The sequence below is a fragment of the Medicago truncatula genome, chromosome 3 (genome assembly GCF_003473485.1).
Source record: "Medicago truncatula cultivar Jemalong A17 chromosome 3, MtrunA17r5.0-ANR, whole genome shotgun sequence".
Classification (NCBI taxonomy): Eukaryota; Viridiplantae; Streptophyta; class Magnoliopsida; order Fabales; family Fabaceae; genus Medicago; species Medicago truncatula.
Window position 1 is genome coordinate 11726940 of NC_053044.1, and position 16852 is coordinate 11743791.

At 34.3% G+C, this 16852-nt stretch overlaps 2 protein-coding genes across 2 annotated transcripts; one reads left to right on the forward strand and one right to left on the reverse strand.

Moving 5' to 3' along the window:
• Window positions 1-194: 194 nt before the first annotated feature.
• Window positions 195-1381, forward strand: LOC11411868 (uncharacterized). The gene has a single exon (XM_024779402.2). The coding sequence runs from the start codon at window positions 553-555 to the stop codon at window positions 1228-1230; it is 678 nt and encodes a 225-aa protein (XP_024635170.1). The 5' UTR covers window positions 195-552; the 3' UTR covers window positions 1231-1381.
• A 66-nt stretch (window positions 1382-1447) lies between these two features.
• On the reverse strand, window positions 1448-6405 carry LOC11409318 (putative disease resistance RPP13-like protein 1). Its single transcript, XM_003599466.4, has 3 exons — window positions 2450-6405; window positions 1931-2020; window positions 1448-1654 (listed from the first exon to the last, which is right to left on the reverse strand). Exon 1 carries the CDS (start codon window positions 6241-6243, stop codon window positions 2488-2490), a length of 3756 nt encoding a protein of 1251 aa, XP_003599514.1. The 5' UTR covers window positions 6244-6405; the 3' UTR covers window positions 1448-1654; window positions 1931-2020; window positions 2450-2487.
• Window positions 6406-16852: the final 10447 nt, after the last annotated feature.

Genomic DNA, 16852 nt, shown 5'->3' on the forward strand with positions numbered 1-16852 from the left:
CATGTCCCACTTGTGGACCCAATTGTGCGTGTTTTTTTTTTATCTAAATTTGAACACAAAACCGAGTTACTCAACACAAACGGATAAGTACATTTGACCATCCCACTTGTTTCTATCATGTTTCCAACGTGACAATTTTTTCTGTTTTTTGAAGTTTCTATACATGAACATGCCTATATAAGCCAAGAACTCGTCTCTTATGTCTCTCAAAATCAATTAATATATACAAACTTGCTTGTTAGCTTAGCCAAACAAACCAATCCCACTCTTTGAATTTTAGTTGCTAACAACTCTTTCAAACTATCAATGGTAGTAGACAAATTTGCAAAACTCTTATTTAAGAAGAATCGCCACAAATGTCACCCTCAACCTAATGAAGAATTATCATCTTCACCACTGCATGATTTTGACTCCCATGTATCCAAATACATTGACCAATTAGCATTGGAATTGACCAATTAGCATTAGTTATCATGGATTCAAAGATGTTTTGGCCTTTTTCCTATCATCAACAATGTTTTTGCAAAGCTTCTTGTGGACATTGATTATCCAATGAGTCGATGGGAGGTCGACTCCATTGAAGGATATCTCAACTATACCAAGAGTTTGTTGGACGTTCTGAATTCCATTTCTTCTTCTCTTTCTCATCTTGGCCATGCAAGGCTTTCTTTGGCTCATGGTTTGACTTTGGTAGAGAATAAGAAACCACTTTCTTTGGCTAGAAAGCATTTGAAAGCGATCCAACCAACGTGTTTTAGCAGCAACTTTGGTAAATACTTTCACACACAAGATGATATAGCAAAGATTGTTTCGGGTAAGGACTTGATTGTTCGGGAAGGTGTAAAAGAAATGAAGAGTATTGGATTTTGGGTATGTGGAGTTTTCTTGTCTTGTTTATATGGTGATGCTAAGCCATACACGGAGCTAAGAAAAATTGGTGGTGGGTTTGAAAGTTGTATAGTTTCCACACTTGATCTTAAAATCAGCGAAAATTTAGTGAAGAAAATCCCATGCGTTAGTGAGATCAAAGAGATAAACAATTTTGTTGCTCGCCTTGTTGCTGGTGATGAAGTAAAAGATGATGCAACCAATGAATTTCAGAGAAATCTGTGCGATGTAGGGAAGATATTTGATGATATAAGCACAGAGGTGAATCATCTATTTGATGATGTGATGACTCAAAGAACTGAATTAGTTGATGGCTTTCGACTCAAGAAATATCAAAAATAATCCATTGTTTGATTCTTTTATGTAAATATCACTCGTTTGTAATAATTGTTTTTGTATCGTTTCTTAAATTGCAGATAATTTTATAGTCTAGTGTAATACTCAATGATTCACTTGCACACTGCAGGGTGTTTAAAAAGATAAATTCAATAACACGATTATCAAATCAAGATTCAAATCATGATCGAAAGACCTATTTTTTCCGATTGTGAATCAAATCTTATAATGAATAACTATATTATAAGCTGATATGTCTTACATAAAACCTTAATTATTACAGATTTACACAGTTTATAAAAAAGCCATAATAAAATTCATTACAACTAAGTGTAGGTAGTAATTCATTACAACGAAAAAGAAAGCTCACAAATTAGATCTTTCACAGTTCAATATGCCAAAACTCTTGAGATGAACATCAGCAAGCAACCTACACAACAAGAAAGCAAGTATGAGTCCAGGAAAAGGAAAAGTGCAGCGGCGGAGCTTGAATAGTTTAATGATGAAGCGAAAGATATACAACCACATAATAAAATTATTTATACTGAATATGTAATAAAATGAATGTTACAACACAGCAAGTACTATTACGTTTTATAAAATCTAGAAAAGTAATATTAAGTTTTCAGTATCACACAGCAAGTATAAACTATCAAGCTCTTAAGCAGTTTATTTAGAACTTTGAAAATTGAAAAAAGCACAGTACCTCTGCATAAATATTGTGTTCCGAACTTCCTTTCTCTTTTATAATGACGGGATCACATGATAGCGAAAATAGTCACTTGAGCTTTTCAATCTGTAACATGATATAGGCAGAAAGACCAAGTTACTAGTGACATAGTTAATTTCAAGATAAGAGATGCTGGAAGATCAACATTGGAATAAGAATAAACCAAATCAGTTACAGGAACAAAAGTACATCTACTTTTTTGCCTAATTTTCCAAAGAAATTTGTGTATTTCAAATTTATATAATTATATTAAATAAAAAAATTGAGACACTTAAATTTTCTTCAATAAAAAAATTTGTAAATGAAATGAGATTATCTTATGAGGGATATCTGCCACTCAAACAACTGAGACAATACTAAGAAACAAGATCATTAACATGGAATCTTGTTAATCTACTTGTTCTTGTTCCATTTATTTATTAATGTTGAAAAACACAATCACAATCATGAAATGGAGAAATTATTCTTGACTAGTAGCATAAAAGAAATTCATACCTGAAACAAGATGGCACGCCTCCATCCATTCCCATTATTCATATTGTCACTTTGCCATTTATTTCTATCACAGGGATATAAGAAATTTCAGACCAATTCCTGCCTCCCTCACTTTCATACCTTTCTTCTAAAACAGGGCAATTAGAAATGTGCAGTAACTTTAGAGAGGAAGGGAGACTGTGTTCTGGAAATGACTCAATCCTTTGACAGTCGTAAAAAGAAAGTGTTTCAAGAGAGGAGAGGTGTCGAAGCCCATTTCCACCTAAGCATTTCACTTCAGAGAGATTACTTATTGACAGAAACATTAAGGAAACAGGCAGCAATTGCTCCTTCAACAAGGTGTTAACAATATCATCATTCTCTTTAATATACAAATATGAAAGAGAAGTAAGGCTTTGGAAACCCCATTCAATTAATGGCGGCATCTTTGTTATTCTCACAGATGTAATAGAAATTGTTTGTAATTTGGGAGGTAAGAAAACTCCTTCACATAGTGACAACTCTAGTTTTGGAAGATGGTGGAGATACAAAATTTCAAGAGTGGTGAGGGTGTTCATCCGTTGAGGTAGTGATATAAGGGCCTTGCATGAATTTAAAATAAGTTTTTGGAGGTTTGAGGGGTGATGGGAAGAACTTTCTGAAATAAAGATGGATTCCAGACAAGTACAACGATTAATGAAAAGCTCTTGGAGCTTAGGAAAACCATTCAATGGAAAAGAGGAAAGTGAATTACAGCTATTTGTTAAAGTCAACTCCAAAAGCGATGTGTAATTGCTCCATGTTTCCGGAGGCATGAATGATAACTTCTCGCAATTATAAATACAAAGTTCCTGCAAAGAAGTGGGTAGACCATCCCTTGGAAATACAGTTAAAGACGGAACACTGTGGAGTTTCAAGAATTTAAGACAAGTGCTGCTCAAAATCATTTTGGGAAGAGAGAATATTGTATCAAAGAAACGCAGGGCTACACATTGCAGTAGACATGGGGAATCACTCTCAACAAACGGCCATCGAGTCTCTGTAGAATCTAAACTTCCCGAAAAATCTATTTCTTTTATTGAGGAGAGCCATTCAAGAGTAGGTGGTGATTCCAACAGATGAGGACAACCTTTATTTACAAATTCTTCTATGGAAGAGAGATGGCTAGGCAAATTTCCCCTCAGTTCAGTACAGTCATATAACTTCAGAGATTTAAGACAAGGAAAAGGAAGTATGCCATCTTGAAAGAGAAGCCATTTCTTCCAATTTGGCATGTTCGTAAATTCCAACTTCTCAAGGGACGAAAAAGGTTGAAATGAAGAATTGGAACCTCCTCCAACAATGCCATAGAACTCTGGACCAATTGTCTCCAATATTGACATACCTCTTATAGTTAGGTCCTTGAGAGAAGATAGTTGTCCTAGTGGTGGAAGTGTCACACAATATCGACAATTTTCTATGCAAAGTGACACCATGTTAGAAAATGAAGAATCTCCCAACCAACTAGGAAAACTTGTCCCGCCATAAAAGTAAATGTTCAATCTGTTTAGGTTTACCGGGGGTATCAACATATCAAGCACATCTTTCTCCTTAAGTGAGTCATCAGTTTCAACGCCCCACTGTAGCGTTAATTCTTCAATATGTTCTTTGCTCTTTAAGTCAGCATCATATGCCTCCACAACATCAATGACATTCTGCAGGTTCTTGATAAATAACTTCCCCTGTAGCTTTGGAAACCTTGCAAGCTCCCTAACACTTAAACCGACATTTTGCTTGCCCACGAGAAAAATAGTTAAAGTTTGAAGATTTTCTAGCTCAACAATTTGCTTTGGCATCTCTGTTATGCCTGTGAAATCGATATCAAGGTGACGTAAATTAATCAATTTTCCGACATGTTCCGGCAATTCACTGAGATTTGAGCAAAATGATAAAATCAAGGTTTGCAAATAGTAGAGGTTGCATATTATCTCAGGCAAGCTTTTGATTTTAGTGCAAGATAGATCTAGATAGCGCAACTGCACCAAACTTCCAATTGAATCAGGTAGTACAGCGATGTTAGTATATCTTGATAATGACAACACACGCAACATTCTAAATGTGGGTAGCAAATCATCAACCACCCTTTTAGTTAAGTAATTTAAATCCCACCGTACACAAGGTAGGAAGGTTCTCAAGCATTTGAATTTGTAGAAAATCTTAAACTTCTTGACAGTGTCATACTTTTCTTGATTATATGAGCAATGACGAACATTTTTGGAGGCGTCACCACCAAATTCAACCCTGTAACAACTTTTTCCAGATACGAGTGTAGCTAAGTCATTAACAAAATCGTGCATGACAAACCTTTCTCCTCTAGTATCAACATGTAGTTGTTGAATTAATGACCTGGATAACAGTTCTGCAAAACAATCATCACCTACTTCTTCCATGGGTTTTTCGTCTTTAGAATGATCAAGGAAGCCTTCTGCCATCCACAACAAAACCAATTGCTTCCTATAAAGTGTATAGTCCTTTGGAAAAATGGAACAATATGAAAAACATCTTTTCAATTGGGAGGGAAGATATTGATAACTCAGAAGCAATGCAGGTAACACATTGTCATTTGGTAAGTTCCATATTTTGTTGTCCAAAACTTCAGTCCACTCTTTAGCATCTCTTTTCGAACGCAATACTCCTCCAAGTGTTTTTGCAGCTATGGGCAACCCAGCACACTTTCTTGCAATCTTTCTACCAATTGCTTCTAGGTTTGAGCATTTATTGTCACAAAAGTTTTCACTTCCAAATGCATGCTTTGAGAGTAAAGACCATGTATCTTCATTAGATAAAACTTCTAATTTATGAATAGGAAATGTATGTGCAACCTCTGCAACTTTTTGTTGGCGTGTTGTGACGATGACCCTGCTTCCATTGTTTCCATTAATCAAAGGAGTTACAAGTTCATCCCAATCATTATAATTGTCATTCCATAGGTCATCCAACACAAACAAAAATCTTTTGTCTCTCAAAGTTTTCTTCAGTTCAACTCGAAGAAAATCAAGATTATTGTTTTCCCAAGCCCTTGAAGTGACAGATTCAAGGAGAGTTTTAGTTACTCTTAAAATATCAAAATCCTCCGATACACAAGCCCATGCTTTGAGATCAAAGTGTTCTTGAACTTTTTCATCATTGTAAGCAATTTGTGCAAGGGTTGTTTTTCCGACACCTCCCATACCTAAAATTGCAACAACACCGATATTGTTATTGCTAGTGCTGCTCTTTGATAGCAACATGTTCGTTATTGTCTCTTTGTCATCCTTTCTACCAACCATGAATGATTCATTAACCACAGAACTAGAAGGTGTTCTATGGAAAATTCTAGCACTTTTAGTTTGTAAACCAAGGATATCTTTGTTTTGTGCAAAAATTTGCAGGTTGTCACACATGGTCTTAATTTGGGAATTGATCTCTCCATAGATGTTTTTAAAAGGAGAAGAAAGGAAGTTCCAGACCTGATTAGTTTTGTTTGCAGCTTGTGTATTCTCCACCTTGCATCGCAGTGACTCATAACTAATTTGATTCAGCAAATCCTCCGCATCAAAGATAGCATCTTTCAAGTCATCAACCCATTTTTTGACAGCACGGTTGTTGATCTGCTTCTCCTCAGCATCATCCAGCACAGCTTGAAGAACCAGCAGTGTTGTTTGTAACTGCTTCAAGAGTGAGACATTCAGCTTTTTGTTGTTGATGAAATCACGAAACTCAGTTGAAGTTAGTTTGTCAAGCATGGTTTGGACAGAAGCAGAGAGAAATGCACCTCCAACCAAAGTTGCTGCCATCTTTTCTAAGCGGGGTTGTTTTGATGAATGTTGATTAACGAAGGTAAGGTAGCTTGAAAATCTATATCGATGGGGGAAAACAAGTTTGGTAAGGTACCTTTATACAGGGAAACTTCGTTGAGATTACTAAGGAGCACAAATTATAGAGAGTTGGAATAAGTTATTACATTAAGCACAATCATTATAATTATAATAGTATAGTAAATGTGCTAAGGAACAAACAAAACGACACTGTGTCACTGTCTATTTAAGAATTTGAGAAATAAAGATCTTGATTACTGTAAACCATTGAAGTTAGGCCGGCAATGAAAAATATAATATTTCATACAATTATTCACCAACTACAAGAACCACCCAAGTCTTTGTATTAAAGCTTTTATATTACATGCTGATGTTGGTTAAAAAATAAATAAATCAATTAAAAAAATATAATCCTCGAGACTTGTATTGAGAAATACGAAATTGCAATGCATTTGATACCTTTCCATCTCTAATCACATCTAGTGACACAATTGCCACCATACCTTCTCAATAAATTTTCTTAAATTTACTGCCCTAAAAACATGTTAACAGTATTTAATATACAATTTTCAAAAAATACTACATGAAATATTTATAAAATGAGTGATGCTATATCTCGCAAACAAATTTGATCGCAAGTTCACGAATCTTGTCTTTGTATTTAAATAGCAAATAGAAATTTTGGTGAAAATTAGCAAAGGTGCATTAGCTGGTCAACTTCCCCATTTTCCTCCTATGTTTTCCACTAAAAAAGAAGTCGAAAGTTTGACTAATAAATAAACGAACATGTTAACGAGTGCTCCGGACAATTTTTAAGCACTTTAAATGGTAATTTTTTTTTTATAAAAAGTTGTTTATTCAATACATTGAAAATTGTAATAGTTAACTTTTTGAAATAATAATTGCTAAATTTAGAATCCTAAAAAGTGTCCTAGAACACTCGTTAACAAGATCCATATATAAAACATAAAACATGTTACTTCGAGACATTTGCTATGCTGATCATTTGCTGGATGATATAGTACTGCTCTTAATTGATTCCGAATCATCATTACATTTGAGAATCATCAATCCGTTTGAGAAAAATCTCAAATGAAAGAAAAAGATTCAACACTCGCAAAGTTATTGTGATGTAGAGCAAATATTTCTTCAATCAATAATAACAGCTGCAAGTGGAAACCAAACAAACATAAACTGTACCTAATGATTTAGGTCATAAGTCAAAAAAATAAAATTGAACATCAAACCAATGAATCTGCTGCAAAATTAATAGAAGAGAAATTGTTCTTAGAATAGTATGAAAGATAGATATCACCTATTTGAAACATTCAGATAAAATCACATAAGTTATAAAGACCAACAATATCTCTATAAAAGAAACTTAATTAATCAGATCAATAGCATGAAAGAGGTTTCAAATGGATAATACAACATAATTTTATGCGTCGAAAAATTCTAAACAAATAGATTTATCTATTTTTTGTAGCAAAAAGATGTTTAGAAAAATATACAAATCGTCAAGAAACAAAAGAAATCAAAGTAGCAAATTTGGAAAGTTTTTTTTTTTTTTTTTTAAAACTTAGGATTACTCGTTACAAGATAAATTACACGTTAAAAGAAAAATCCATTGCTGGATGACACCCCATTTGTGAACCACAGAAATCAGTTAGTTTGAAATACTTTAGTTGGGACATAGTCAAGCAATAATATTGCATTGCACTTCAAATTTTACTTGGAAAAGGTTATTTAAACATTAAGATTTAAGAGTGGCAAAAGAATAAATTCAAACAAGGGAAACCAAATGATTTTTTTTAATAAAAGATGCTTTTAACATTTCATTAATAATCATATGTTCTATACAACGAGGTACATAAGAATAAGTAGTGGGACTAGCTAATAATATGGCAGCTCCAACTAGCGTGTGAGCTACCTCATTCGCTTGTCTCCGGTTAAACTTGACCTTTGAGTTGGTGAATTTCAAGTCGAAGAGACTTCTACAAGCGGAGATAATGAGCCCAAATTCAGAGACATCTGGGCGAGAATTATTAAAAGCATCCACCGTAGTCTTTGAGTCCAAGGCAAAGTCTACGTTATCAAATCTCATATCACTTAGCCACTCCAAAGCATAGTAAAGGCCCATAGCTTCCCCTACGTGAAAGTAATAATTCTTCCTTTTATAAAAAATATAAAAAATATATATTGTACTTGCAGAAAAAGTACGGTAAGGATTCTAGGGCTAAGAATCGTCGATTAGGGTTCTAAACTAGGGCTTTTTAGAATGAATATCGGATCCCTTGAGAATGATTTCAAGAGGGTTATTTATAGCCTGCTAATGGGTTTTTTCCTGCGTGACTTAAGCTCTAAGAAAGCAAGGTTTTTAGTCTTTTTAGCTCATTTAAGCGGTTTAGGGCGACTTCTAGAGGTTTCTAGAAGCCGAGGTGGACCGCGTCCTGAGGAGGACGTGCCTAGACCTCCAAAGCCCCTTCTATAGGGCGTCTAAACCCTTCTGGAGGGCTTTTAAGCCCTTAGGAATATTATGACGGTCCACAACCCCCCAAGCACGAGGCTTGGAACAAGGCGAAGTGATGAATAATGTAGATTTGGTCCTTCTGGAGGGCTTTGAGCCCTTATGAATATTATGACGGTCCACTCCCTTTCACGGATTTTCCGAATTAGAGCTCTTTATAAAGTTTTACACCTTTCATAGGCGCTCTGTTGATGTTAATATATCAGCCACCTTTAAAAAGGTCGGACTTATTGATTTGAATATCAGCCGCCTTTAAAAAGGTCGGACTTATTGATTTGAATATCAGCCGCCTTTAAAAAGGTCGAACTTATTGATTTAAATATCGGGCCGCCTTTGATAGGCGGACTGTCGATACTTCTTCTTATAAAAAACCTGCAAAACAAATCTCAAAGGTCGAAAAGGTTATTTTAGAATATAACTCCGCGTTTCATCTTTATGTTTTCCATGGCGGGACTATTGCTTCCATACTCGTTTAATTACGGCGTGTTGATTGGCGAGTTCTCTCCTTTTATTCATCTAGCCCTTGGCGGGCTTGTTAGTATCCCAACCTTGATTTATCTGAAATATAACAATTCTTCCAAACTTCCAAAGTAAATAAATAAAAGAAAACTGAGAGTTTTAATTGTCCATTTATGTATGCAAAACTGATTATCCACATATTATATTTATATGACACCACTCGAATCGCAATACAGGAAATTTGATTAATAATATAGATAGCTAGCTATGATACTAGCATACGCTCCTATGGGAAGAAATAACACATCAGGATCTTGTTGGTAGCTAGTAGGTTAAATAAGTTCTTAACTAATAAATGGAATTACTATATGCTTGTCGAGAAGTCAAGTTTCAGTAGGCTAACTCTACCTTATATATTTAGTCAGTAGGATGGTGAAACAAACATATTTCTTAACTAACAAGATATTTATAAAGTAGAGATCAAGCTTTATCAATACTAGAAACTTGGTACATTAGCATGTGTTGAATGAATCTGACATGGACTTTCTAACAATTTGGATTTACTGATCATGATCTGCCCTCCTATAATTTCTCTTTGTACATCATTTAAAGATAATCATAGCATTCTCATAAAAAAGGACAAGATTATACTTTCAATTACACCATACTATGTTTCTAGGCAACTCAACGCAATCTTAAAAGTTCATGACTTTTGTGCAGTTTTAAAATATGTACCTGACTCCTTATGGATGATTTCAAAAGTATAAAAGATTAAAACTTACCGTGACGTCGATCATACCATGCTCTTTTAGTTTCTGTAGCAGCCAAAATGAGTTTGATGCATTTAACGCCTTAAAATCAACATATCGATACTATCAGTTGTCCTGCCTTGTCATCTTGATTCCACCTCCAAACTTTTTCGCCCTTTAACTTGTCTATCAATAGCATCCTATACCCATGCTTTCTTTATTCTAACCTTTCTTCGTGGTATAGCCTATATTAGTCTATTTTACATAGCTATTTCCTAACGAACCAAGAGGGGTATCTGTTCGCCTAATTAAAAGCATATTTCGATCGCAGCTTCCACAACAAAGGAATTAATAACAATAACTAAATTAATTCGCCAATTGAATGTATATATTATGATCCTTATGCGCATAATCTGGTATAACGCTACGTTACGGTTTGTTGATGTCCTTTCAAGACGGCGTCGGTCGGGTTCATGGCGGTGTGACTCTTAGCGGCTTCGATGATGAGACGGATGCCCGGAGGTCAGTGACGACGACATCAAACAAGGCTGGATTGAAGTGTAGCCCGGGTCCGTTTTACCGGATCCACGCTCACTGCATTTTTGTCTTTTCCAAGGGCGTTTTGTGCAATATATCGAAACCGGCCAAATCAAATACACATAATAAATAGTTAAATAAATGAGTGAGAATCTCCAGTATTATGTTGATATTTCAAGTTCCATAAATTATGATGATTTCTAGAAGAAAACTAAGAGCATGTGTAAATAGTAACTGAATAAGCTCACTGTAGGTTCACTATAGGCACGCTTTATTATAACCAAGAAGCAACAATATTAAAAACTATACACTCAGGAGTGTGCATATTATGATGAATAAATTACTAACAAGGGGAATATAACGTTATAAATCTGTCCAATATTATTAGTTAAATTAATGAATATAAAGTAGATTAACAACATGTGGTGGAAATTTCATTAATGAATAGCAGAAAGGTTTAAAAACATATGGTAGCGCAATGGAACAATAGATAGTAACACAAATAGCAAAAATTAAAGATCTCATGAGTGGTTTTAATTTGGAAACTAAATCAAAGGCACATATAGGTCAATATTTGATAATGGAACTTACAACAGGATAAAACAATTACGCCATCAAACACGACTTCAAAAAATATGTCCATGAGAAAAGTGCTTGGAAACTATATCAAAAACTACCATTACCTTTTGTTATATATCACCAGAAGTCTTATTTTTAATTTATATATATAGAAATCGTGTGGTATGCAGAAGCAGCATAAATAGATACTAGAAATCGTTACGCAGAAGCAACATAAATAGATACTAGATATCGTGAATAAAAAATATAACCTGTGTACTGCTTTGATCGAAGCTTCTTTGAGCGTTGTGGTTTCAGCAGAACAAACAACAACACAATCGGACTTACCGATTGTACAACAGTAGTCTTACGATGTGGAATTTTGAAAGGAGGAAGAAAACAGCAACTCATCGGCGAGATGGATTGATAACTCACAGGTTGAAAAGATCTTTCACCGCCGCCTCTACGACCTCGCCATCAGGTCGATCAGACATCGCAGCGATGAAAAGGAAAAGGTGTTTCTAAATCGCGGTTTAGGGTTGCGATTCAGAGGTGAGGTGTGGCCTAGGTTAGTTTTACCGAGGTTCCCACAGACGGCGCCAACTGTACTTGCAGAAAAAGTACGGTAAGGATTCTAGGGCTAAGAATCATCGATTAGGGTTCTAAACTAGGGTTTTTTAGAATGAATATCGGATCCCTTGAGAATGATCTCAAGAGGGTTATTTATAGCCTGCTAATGGGCTTTTTCCTGCGTGACTTAAGCTCTAAGAAAGCAGGGTTTTTAGTCTTTTTAGCTCATTTAGGCGGTTTAGGGCGACTTCTAGAGGTTTCTAGAAGCCGAGGTGGACGGCGTCCTGAGGAGGACGTGCATAGACCTCCAAAGTCCCTTCTATAGAGCGTCTAAACCCTTCTGGAGGGCTTTTAAGCCCTTAGGAATATTATGACGGTCCATATATATATATATATATATATATATATATATATATATATATATATATAAATTAAATAGTAAATCACTTAGACCATCTACGATGATTGGTGTTTCACCTATTTAACACCACATTAAATAAGCATCATATTGTGGAGTATAATATACAGGGGTGCCTATAGAGAATGATGACTATGGAAGCACCCTCTCTCTCTTCATTTTTTGCGGGTCTCATTTAATAATTCTTCATAAGATAAATAAATTTTGTTGAAATGCAATGATATAAAATTATTTGTAGGATCTATTTAATAACTTCTTTTGAGGTGTTGGGTTGGAGAAAATTAGTACTTATTAAGTATTACAATAAAATGAGTGATGTAGACATAGAGGACCCACTTAAGCATCGAGTAAACCCTCATTTGGTTCTCTAAAAATGTACCTCGCTATCAGACACATCCCTGGATCATGAAAACGAACCAAAAACTCCCTCAATGTCTGTTTCTTTAGTTATACACGTCCAAAACGTTAAACTTCTATTAACTCTAATGATGTGTCATTTAGTTTTGCCATGTCAGATGCTTATATGGGATGTCCATGATGGTGAGGGACGAAAATGATAACAAAACCTCTAAACTTCTGGAAAAAGAAGAAGAAACTCAAATCTTCATCTTCTTCCTCAATTCCAAGATTATAATCACCTAGGTTTTGCACACATAAAAGTAAAGAGAATAGCATCTTAAAATCTAACATAACCCACCTGAAAAAACACCTTAAATCTCAACATCACGTGCTTGAACAAATTTCAATTTTTCTCAAATCTCACATCTCAAAAACCAATATTTATCATTTTTCTTAGATTTCACCCAACAAACTAAAGATTGGTTTAGAAGTCTTCGAAAAGGTTTTTCTTTCTCTAAAATTTACAACAGAAAAGGAAATCAATAAACACCAACAACACAAACACAATCACATACACAACGAAGAAATGAATAACCCTACGTATGAGAGTTGATGTTGTTGGTTTGAGAAAGAAGATGATGGTGTTGTTGTTGATGTTGGTGATTGATAGATATTTGGCAAGTGAACCAAATTCGATCGAAGTAATAAAAAGTTCGTTTCCACGAGGACTGTATTTAACTTCTACTTAGCAATTTCATTATTAAAAAGGATGTATAAATTTATATTGGTGCCCTAGGCAGTTGAGTTGATTTAGTAACATAAACTGATTAAAAACAATATAGAATTGGATTCAGAAAATTGAGAGAAGTATGGTTAAGTCCTTCGAATCCTCCAAAGCTCTCCTATGGTAATTTGCACTCCTAAATACGATCAATGATTATTTAGTTTCACGACGGATTAACTTAGTAATTCTATCCAATCTCTTGACCTAGAATTCTCCCCGCAAGTGACAACTCCTTAATCTCTTAAGTGAATTCGAAACCATAGGAGGTATTAAACGAACGTTAATCCCTATATCATAACCTAATAATGATCTATCTCTAGCTTGATTACTGAGGTTAAACCTATTACTATTTCAGAGTTAAAAGCCAGGGTTAGTGGCCATTCAATTTCTATGATCAATATGCATATTCATAACGCTAGGGTTAATAGTTTATCATAAACATACATAAGGCATTAAGCACAAAGTAATATGAATAAAAACTAAACTTTCATTGATGTTCAAAGGAGTTCAACAAATTAGGGTTCCCATAGGATTACATCAGATTCATCTCAAGAATTAACCACAAAAGAATTAGTTACTCAAAGCTAAAGTATAAGATAACTAACATAAGAAAAAAGGATTCATACATGTGAAGGATGATTGACTCTTAGTTTTGATGGTTTCCCACCAGATCTCCAAGTCTCTGCTCCAAAATATGCCTTTAGGTCTCAAAATTCGTCAACCCTTCATCTGAAAACGCCTCTTTATATTTATAAGCAGGTCAAAATCGGCCACCGTGCTCCAAAATCGGTGGCCGATTTCAATAGAACGCGTGCCCAGAAAGTACCAAATCGGTGGCCGATTTTTCACGAGGCTAAAGCTCAAAATTGCAGCAAAAATCGGTGGCCGATTTCTCTTCATCGGTGGCCGATTTCCAATCTTGAAAACTTCAATTTCTTCTTCTTTTGTAGCTTGCAACTCCATGAATTACAATAAATAACCCCTAAAATTACATGAAAAATGTCTACTAAAAGAGTAATGACAGAATGTCATCAGTGATGTTTGGTTTTGAGAAAGAAATCAACTTGCACCACTGGGTTAACTCTCCCCCTCCATCTTCTTCTGCTGCAGATTTAGTTTTAGGTTTCTAATAAATTAGCTTTAGATGTTTGAATATTCTATTTAATAAGCTTTAAGCTTCAACTTTATTGTAAATGTGTTAATATAATAATAAAATGAGAATTTATGTGTATCATTTTGTCCTTTTATTTTTGCATTTATTTTATGATTTTCACATCTAAATAATATAAAATAAACCAAATTTTTTTTGGTAAAAGCCATTTTCGAATTATATAATCCAAAAATTTATGAAAATCTTGTTCGGATTATATAATCCAAACCAATGATATTTTGGAAAAAAAAATAGGGCGCATGAAAAACACATAGAATGAGAAAAATAATAGGAAAAAATAGGAGGCTTTGTAGAAAGCCTTAAAAAGGAGACTTTTCAATTTATAGATTTTTTAACAGCTCTAGGTGCAACACCGTGTTTTTAGATTCAACATAGCTAATTAATTAGGCAAATTCTATGGTACACCCAATAATTTGAGTGTATTGGTACACCAAATCCTTAAATTAATAGTTAAATGAGTTATTTTTTGTAGAAAAAAATATTTTCTATCACCTATAATTATAATAACTAAATCTTATTTACCAAAAACGTAAACACAATAAAATTTGATTTTTCTGAATTCCTATTACTCATAATAGAGAATTTTGATTATTTTTTACAATAAAATGTAGAATAATTTAGTATGATTTTTCTAAAATATGAAATGATTTTTTTTCCTATAAAATGATATTTTCTAAAATATATATGTCAACAAACACCTATTTCTTTTATAAAAAATGATAGTTTGTTTATAAAAATGTAAGCGAGAGTACCGGTACACCTTAATTTGCGGGTGTACCGTAGAAGTTCCCAATTAATTACTCACTCTGTCCCTGACCTGTATGTAAGCCCCTTTTACATTTTTCACATTGTTTAAGAAAAGTTATCAGTGTAAATAATGTGTATGTTTTGTGTGTTAGTATTACCAAATTATCCTTTGTTTGTATGTGTAATTTAACTTTCCATATTTCAAGATTAGTAGTATTAATTAGGGGCATGTTTAGGAAAAAATAATAAATGCATCTAGTAATTTGAAAAGAGGTTTACATTCAGGGATAAAAATAAAATCAAATAGGTGCTTAGTAGCTTATACAAATTTGTTCATGCTTAATATTGTGTTTGGAAAATGTTACATAGACACCCTTTAGTCTCATACACCCCATGTACTAGGAAGAGAGAAAAGGAGATGAAAGAGAAAGTATGCTTTTGTGGGGTCTATGTATTATCACCTAAAGCTTTCTATGTATCATAACTCTTTGTTCTTTTAGAGCGTTTAGAGCGTCCATGCTTAATTTAATGCAAAATGATTATAATACACACGCACACGCACACGCTTGAACTTCATAGCATGAACGAGCTTGACAAGTTTCATTGATCTATCTTGTACTTCAAGCATGTCCCAAGTGGACCCAATTGTGCGTGTTTTTAGTCTAAACTTGAGTCAACACAAACGTATAAGCACCTTTGACCCACTTGTTTCTATCATGTTTTCAACGTGACAATTTTCTTTGTTTTTTCGAAGTTTCTATGCATGAACATGCCTATATAAGCCATGAACTCATCTCTTATGCATAAAATCAATTAATCCAATCCACACTCTTTGAATTTTAGTTACCAACAACACTTTTAAAGCTTTAGAGTTTAAAACCAAAGAGAGCTAGGAAAAAACAAAGTTTATATCGTCTTTGTTTTCTAACTTCAAACTATCAATGGTAGTAGAGAAATTTGCAAAATTCTTATTTAAGAAGAAGAACCACCACAAGTGTTACCCTCAACCTAATGAAGAGTTGCCATCTTCATCATTACATGATTTTCACTCCCATGTATCCAAACACATTGACCAATTAGCATTGGAATTGAAACCCGAGTCGGAAATCTTATCGTTATCATGGTTTCAAGGATGTTTTGGTCTTTTGCCTCTCATCAACAAGGTTTTTTGCAAAACTTGTTATGGACATTGATTATCCAATGACTAAATGGAACGTTGATTCAATTGAAGTTTATCTCAACTATACCATGAGTTTGTTGGAGGTTCTGAATTTCATTTCTTCTTCTCTTTCTCATCTTGGCCATTCAAGGCTTTCTTTGGCTCATGGTTTGACTTTGGTGGAGAAGAAGAAATCACTTTCTTTGGCTAGAAATCATTTGAAAGCAATTCAACCAGCAGGGTGTTTTAGCACCAACTTTGGTAAATCTTTTCACACGCAAGATGATAAAGCAAATATTGTTTCTGGAAAGGAGTTGATTGATCGTTAAATTGTAAAGGAAATGAAGAGTACTGGATTTTGGGTATGTGGAGTTCTCTTGTCTTGCTTTTATGGTGATGCTAAGCCATACATGGAGCTAAGAAAAATTGTTGGTGGGTTTGAAAATTCTATAGTTTCCACACTTGATCATAAAATCAGTGAAAAGATAGTGAAGAAAATGCCATGCTTTAGTGAGATCAAAGAAATGAACAAATTTGTTGCTCGCCTTGTTGCAGGCGATGAAGTAAAAG